The sequence below is a fragment of the Garra rufa genome, chromosome 2, assembly GCF_049309525.1.
Source record: "Garra rufa chromosome 2, GarRuf1.0, whole genome shotgun sequence".
In the NCBI taxonomy this organism is placed as follows: Eukaryota; Metazoa; Chordata; class Actinopteri; order Cypriniformes; family Cyprinidae; genus Garra; species Garra rufa.
In genome coordinates this window covers 10,824,669-10,832,345 of record NC_133362.1, presented here as the reverse complement: position 1 = coordinate 10,832,345, position 7,677 = coordinate 10,824,669, and the positions used below count along the sequence as shown (strand labels likewise).

Sequence of the window (7,677 nt, the reverse complement as noted above, 5' to 3'; positions counted from 1 at the left end):
CAGGACTGGGAGCACAGATCGCGAATCATTTGACTTTTGCATAACGCCAATCATTTGATTTTAATCATTCCCTGCGTCCCAAATGTTCATGCTATCCATCATAAACATTATGCAAGATTACAATACGTGTGTCCCAAAGCATAGTATGCTGAAAAGAGTATGCCAAAAGATGGTCTACTTATTCAGGTTGATTTTTGAAGTGTGGATCCGTGCACACTCTAATGGCTAATATTGCCCACAATCCATTGCGCTTTCGCAAAGGATTCGGTCCAGAACCACAAACACAAATAAAATGCATTATAAAAAACTACAAGCATGGCGGACGTGCGCGACTAGCGGTAGGTAACGTTAGAGATGTTTAGAAAAAGTGGTTTAAGTTACTAATAATCAACACTTAACCTGGTAAAAAATATTTATTTAATGTTATCTGTGTTATATTTAATCTGCAACAGCAATGTGAACTTTTATAAACACCCCTTTGCTCGTTAACTTTTAAATTATTATGCAGAAAATATGAGCATGAGAGTTTATGGCATGAAAGACCCGCGGATAGCAGATAAACGTGCTACTTCTTTTCTCTCCAATTCGGTAGGGTGTTAAATGAAATTAAATGAAATTAAATGTGGATCGCGGATGATGTTAACTGTGACAAGATGATTGACAGGCCAGTTTACTGTGACAGGGACGCAGTTGTGTGACGTGATAGTATGTCCCAAAGCTTGCCTAATCTTCTACACACTCAAAAGTGTGTACTTTTATTTCACAAAAAGAGTACATACTTTAAGGGGGTAGTATAAATAGGGATATTGGGACGCAGCAAAAATCACGAAATGATTAACAAACCCGTTCGTATCTAAATCAAATGATTCACAATCCGAATCAAATTATTGACAATACGCAGAGTTCCGATCTAAATCAACTAATTCGCGATCCATGGTCTGAAGCATAGATAGATCATTTGTATACATGCGTATATATATCTATGCTCAGACATCCTAATCTGAATAATGATTCGCGAACCATCAGTTCAGATCAGGATTCGGAGCACGGATCCCAAATAATTTTGACTTAGATCAGAACTTATGGTATCTCCAATCATTTGATTTGAATTATTCAACTCGCGAAATAATTTACAAACCCGTTCAAATCTAACTCAAATCTTTCTGGTTACGCACCACTAAGTCCAGATCAGAATCAAATGATTCACGATTCACGAAGTTCCAAACTGAGTCGAATGATTCGCGATACCCGATTTGAAGTCCCGATCTGAAACAAATGATTTACGATAATTCGTTTTGAGGCGCAGTGGTTTCAGTGTTTTAGAGTTTCAAAAAGCTCAGTTTTACTCAATAATACATGCTTTTTAAAATTGTTTCAAGTGATGTTGAAATTTGAAATGAATAGCTTTAAATCTGGTTTTTGCTACATCCCTTAAAATGAATGATGGAAGTCACGAGTTTGAATCAATAGGAGCGGTTCCAGTGTAAATGACTCAACTGATTTCCCGTTACAGAATTGTGCCAAAATTTGGCGATATTTTATAAATGTCGATTAAAAAGTATTGCGAAATGATGGCGTTTCCATTAACCAATGTTATGCGACTAAAACTTAATTTTTTCCTCTCACGATAAGTCATGGCAATGGATTTTTGTGGAATTTTGGCTATATTTAATCGAATGTAACCTGTAAATGCGAAAAAAAAAAAGTTTCCATTGCTGTTTTGTGAAATATTCCTTTTTCGAATTGCCTGAAAAACCACCTCATGCGAGCAGGAAAACTTTTTTGCGATATATGGGAGTTTTTGCGCAATTGACTCGTTTCCATTATGCGTGTTTTCAATTTGCAATTTCATCTTGCGCAATTTAAGGGGTAATGGAAACACAGCTATTGTCAGTACAACTACTAAATAAGCGAAAAAAGGTATGTTTTTTTTTAACTGTGTGAATTTTGCATGAAAAGATATGTGCTTACTGACAAAATTAAATATTATTTCATAGATACATTGTCTTTTAATAGTTTAGTACCTCTTCAGGAACACTGCTATTGCTTGCTATAGGGTTTTCCAGGCCTTAAATTTCAAAAAGTCAAATTCAAGTACTTATCATTTTAAACACCTTGTACGCACCGTGCATATTGAAGTTTCAAATTTACATTAGCAGAAGTGGTCACAGATAAAAATGTACAAAAGTATTATAGTTAGGCTATTACAAATGTGTTGCATCAGACATCCGCATTGACACAATTTCAAATCACTTGGAAATGGTTCATATCAGATATTCATAGAGGCAGTTCACCAGAACACTTTAGAGGAATCATGTGTCATCATGTACTTGTACATTTTGGATGGTCTTTCCCTGTGAGAGTAAAAGGGAGTATTAATTGGTATATTTGTATCAGTGAAGTGTACATATACTGTAGCTGCATCAATATTTTAATAGATAAAACTATAGCATAAAAATAAAAATGATTCCACAAATTTCTCACCCCAAACTTTACGGTTCAAATTTTGTCCCAGTAAGTACAGCAGCGCCAACACAAGCATGTTGCTGAAGAAGAAGACGGTCAATCCTGAGTTGCTGAACAGCCCCAGTAAAGGGTAAACCCAGATTCCCACGGTTAGATACACCCAAACCACCCTAAATGAGAAAAAAAAATTAGATATGTGTCTAAAGCATGAGCAAGTACTTTCATAACTAGCACAATCGGCTGCATAATCATAACTCACCATCCAAAGTAAGCAAGACTAACAGTTCCCAAAGCCGCTAAGCCATACTTTGTTTTAGGATAGATATGTGGCTCCACCAGGATCTCGCCAAGCAAGATTGGAGAAACAATAGTGTGCTATGAATGAAACATAGAAAGACACCGTCTTTAGATCAAAAGGTCAATTTTAATTGTAAAGGAAAATTATTTAATTGACATATTTTTTCAAATGCATTATACGTTATAGAGAACAAACCATAGAATGATTCATCCATGAGGGGAAGATGCTGTCCATTGAAGCTGGATAGACCAACTGCCGGTCATATGCAAAAATCAGCCAAAACAGCAGAACTACGAACTTAAAACAATAGAAAATAAAAAGTGAATAAGATGTACACATTTGTAATCTCATCACTGGTTACTTTAAGCTTGAAGAACTGAGATACATTTAATCTTATGCATCATTATGCATTAAAATAGCATTATCAAGGGCATAGAATTTAGTAGGGATACTATATAGGGAAACAAACTGATTTAATTGAGTGAGTCAGTTAGGCTGGAACCGAACCGCTTCAAATGATTCAAACTCCTGACTTCGATCATTCAGTTCAAGTGATTTACTAGCAAAATCAAAAGATCATTTCATTTTGAATTTGCTTGTAATGATTTTAAAAACCACTTATTGTGATGGGTGAAACGGAGCTTTTCGAAACTCCAAATCAGTTATTGTTTTGAAAATTATTTACTGTTTTAAAGCGCTTTAATCAGACTTTAAAGCACATATCACAGATAATTCAGTTTAGATCAGGACTTCAGAGTGGGTTCACAAATCATTCGATTAAAATCAGAACTTCACAAATCATTTTATTGAGACTGGAACTTCTGAGTGTCTATCGCAAATCATTTAGATCAGAGCTTTGGCGCGGGTTTGTGATCTTTTAATTCAGATCACTTTATTCAATTGAATAATTGAATAGTCCTGATCTGAAATGATGGTTCGCAAATCTTCTGATTCAGATCAGAACTTCAGAGCACAGACTGTGAATCATTTGATTCAAAACAGAATTTAAGTGTGTATCCTGAATCGTTTGATTTAGAAAGGGACTTAGGAGCTGGTTTGTGAATCATTTGATATAGATCGGAACTTCGCTTATCGCAGATCGATTCAGATCAGGAACTTAAAGAGCATGTCTTGAATAATTTAGATTGGAACTGCGGAGTGGTTTTGTGAATCTATTGATTCAGACCTGAACTTCGGAGTGCGGATCACAAATAATTTTGTTCAGATCAGAACTTTGAGCGGGTTTGTGATCTTTTGATTCAGATCGGAACTTCTGAGAGGTTTGTGAATTATTTCACAAACTGAATAATTGAATAGTCCTGATCTGAAATGATGGTTTGCAAATCTTCAGACTGCGAATTATTTGATTCAAAACAGAATTTAAGTGCCTATCCTGAATCGTTTGATTTAGAAAGGGACTTAGGAGCTGGTTTGTGAATAATTTGATTTAGATCGGAATTTCGCTTATCGCAAGTCGATTCAGATCAGGAACTTAAAGCGCATGTCTCGAATAATTTAGATTGGAACTGCAGAGTGGTTTTGTGAATCTTTTGATTCAGATCCGAACTTCGAAGTGCGGATCACAAATAATTTTGTTCAGATCAGAACTTTGAGCGGGTTTGTGATCTTTTGATTCAGATCGGAACTTCTGAGAGGTTTGTGAATTATTTCACAAATTTAATAATTGAATAGTCCTGATCTGAAATGATGGTTTGCAAATCTTCTGATTCAGATCAGAACTTCAGAGCACAGACTGCGAATCATTTGATTCAAAACAGAATTTAAGTGCGTATCCTGAATCGTTTGATTTAGAAAGGGACTTAGGAGCTGGTTTGTGAATCATTTGATTTAGATCGGAATTTCGCTTATCGCAAATCGATTTAGATCAGGAACTTAAAGCACATGTCTCGAATAATTTAGATTGGAACTGCGGAGTGGTTTTGTGAATCTATTGATTCAGACCTGAACTTCGGAGTGCGGATCACAAATAATTTTGTTCAGATCAGAACTTCGGAGCAGGTTTGTGATCTTTTGATTCAGATCGGAACTTCGGAGAGGTTTGTGAATTATTTCACAAATTGAATAATTGAATTGTCCTGATCTGAAATGATGGTTTGCAAATCTTCTGATTCAGATCAGAACTTCAGAGCACAGACTGCGAATCATTTGATTCAAAACAGAATTTAAGTGCGTATCCTGAATCGTTTGATTTAGAAAGGGACTTAGGAGCTGGTTTGTGAATCATTTGATATAGATCGGAATTTCGCTTATCGCAAATCGATTTAGATCAGGAACTTAAAGCACATGTCTCGAATAATTTAGATTGGAACTGCGGAGTGGTTTTGTGAATCTATTGATTCAGACCTGAACTTCGGAGTGCGGATCACAAATAATTTTGTTCAGATCAGAACTTCGGAGCAGGTTTGTGATCTTTTGATTCAGATCGGAACTTCGGAGAGGTTTGTGAATTATTTCACAAATTGAATAATTGAATTGTCCTGATCTGAAATGATGGTTTGCAAATCTTCTGATTCAGATCAGAACTTCAGAGCACAGACTGCGAATCATTTGATTCAAAACAGAATTTAAGTGCGTATCCTGAATCGTTTGATTTAGAAAGGGACTTAGGAGCTGGTTTGTGAATCATTTGATATAGATCGGAACTTCGCTTATCGCAAATCGATTTAGATCAGGAACTTAAAGCACATGTCTCGAATAATTTAGATTGGAACTGCGGAGTGGTTTTGTGAATCTATTGATTCAGACCTGAACTTCGGAGTGCGGATCACAAATAATTTTGTTCAGATCAGAACTTCGGAGCAGGTTTGTGATCTTTTGATTCAGATCGGAACTTCGGAGAGGTTTGTGAATTATTTCACAAACTGAATAATTGAATAGTCCTGATCTGAAATGATGGTTTGCAAATCTTCTGACTGCGAATTATTTGATTCAAAACAGAATTTAAATGCCTATCCTGAATCGTTTGATTTAGAAAGGGACTTAGGAGCTGGTTTATGAATAATTTGATTTAGATCGGAACTTCGCTTATCGCAAGTCGATTCAGATCAGGAACTTAAAGCGCATGTCTCGAATAATTTAGATTGGAACTGCAGAGTGGTTTTGTGAATCTTTTGATTCAGATCCGAACTTCGAAGTGCGGATCACAAATAATTTTGTTCAGATCGGAACTTTGAGCGGGTTTGTGATCTTTTGATTCAGATCGGAACTTCGGAGAGGTTTGTGAATTATTTCACAAATTGAATAATTGAATTGTCCTGATCTGAAATGATGGTTTGCAAATCTTCTGATTCAGATCAGAACTTCAGTTCACAGACTGCGAATCATTTGATTCAAAACAGAATTTAAGTGCGTATCCTGAATCGTTTGATTTAGAAAGGGACTTAGGAGCTGGTTTGTGAATCATTTGATTTAGATCGGAACTTCGTTTATCGCAAATCGATTTAGATCAGGAACTTAAAGCACATGTCTCGAATAATTTAGATTGGAACTGCGGAGTGGTTTTGTGAATCTTTTGATTCAGATCCGAACTATTATTTGTGGATCACAAATAATTTCGTTCAGATCTTCGGTGTGGGTTTGTGAATCATTTGATTTAGAGTGCGAATCAATTCAGATCGGGACTCAGAGCGCATATCTCAAACTTCGGAGCTTCATTTCGTGAATTGAATAATATGCGATTTGTGCTCCGAAGACCCGATCTGAAATAATGGTTTGCAAATATTTTGATTCAGAACGGAAGAGTGGAGTGCATTTGATGCAGATCTTCGGTGTTGGTTTGTGAATTATTTGATTTAGATCATAAATCAATTCAGATCGGGACTCAGAGCGCATATCTCAAATCGTTTAGATTGGAACTTGCAATATCATTTGATTCAGATTGAAACTTTGAGTGCATATCCTGTTTGATTTAGATCAGGACTTCACACATTGTGAATCATTTTATTCAGATGGGAGCGCAGATTGTGAATCTTTTTTTTCCATTTTTTTTTTTAATTAAACAGTACAATACATTAAACTATCAAGGCAGTACAGTTATAAAAACAAAACAAAGAAAAATAAAGAAAGAAAGAATGCACAAATACAAATCCCTTAAAGGAGAAGTCCACTTCCAGAACAAAAATTTACAGATAATTTACTTACCCCATTTTTCATCCAAGATGTTCATGTTTTTCTTTCTTCAGTCGGAAAGAAATTTTTTTTGGAGGGAAACATTTCAGGATTTCTGTCCATATAGTGGACTTCTATGGTGCCCGCGAGTTTGAACTTCCAAAATGCAGTTCAAAGGGCTCTAAATGATCGAGGGCCGAGGAAGAAGGGCCTTATCTAGCGAAATGATCAGTTATTTCCAAAAAAAATTACAATTTATATACTTTTTAACCTCAAATGCTCATCTTGTCTAGCTCTGTGTGTACTCTGTGAATCATATTCTGGTTCATGACATTTAGGGTATGTCGAAAGACTCCCATCTGGGAGTTTAGAAAATATCTGATCGTTTCGCTAGATAAGACCCTTCTTCCTTGGCTGGGATCATTTAGAGCCCTTTGAAGCTGCATTTAAACTGCATTTTGGAAATTCAAACTCACAGGCATCATAGAAGTCCACTATATGGACAGAAATTGTGAAATGTTGGATTACAAGGGGGTGAGTAAATTATCTGTAATTTTTTGTTCTGGAAGTGAACCATTAACCATGGTTTTCACTGCTTTAGGATTAACAGAACTTTACATAGTTTCAATATACTTGTCTAGATCAACTTTGAATTAAGAAAAACAGAAAGGTTTAGAGGCAGATTTTTGTTTATGTGAAATTTAGCAAGACAAATTAATTAGGTTATATATATATATATATATATATATATATATATATATATATATATATATATATATATATAT

At 35.4% G+C, this 7,677-nt stretch overlaps 1 protein-coding gene across 1 annotated transcript in view; it reads right to left on the bottom strand.

The window, feature by feature from the left end:
• Positions 1 to 221: 221 nt before the first annotated feature.
• LOC141325846 (androgen-dependent TFPI-regulating protein) overlaps positions 222 to 7,677 on the bottom strand; it is an 8,960-nt gene continuing 1,504 nt past the window's right edge. The window contains 4 exon segments of the mRNA XM_073834575.1: positions 222 to 2,354; positions 2,485 to 2,636; positions 2,726 to 2,841; positions 2,960 to 3,061. Of these exon segments, the coding sequence (XP_073690676.1) occupies positions 2,323 to 2,354; positions 2,485 to 2,636; positions 2,726 to 2,841; positions 2,960 to 3,061 (402 nt within the window). The 3' untranslated portion in view covers positions 222 to 2,322.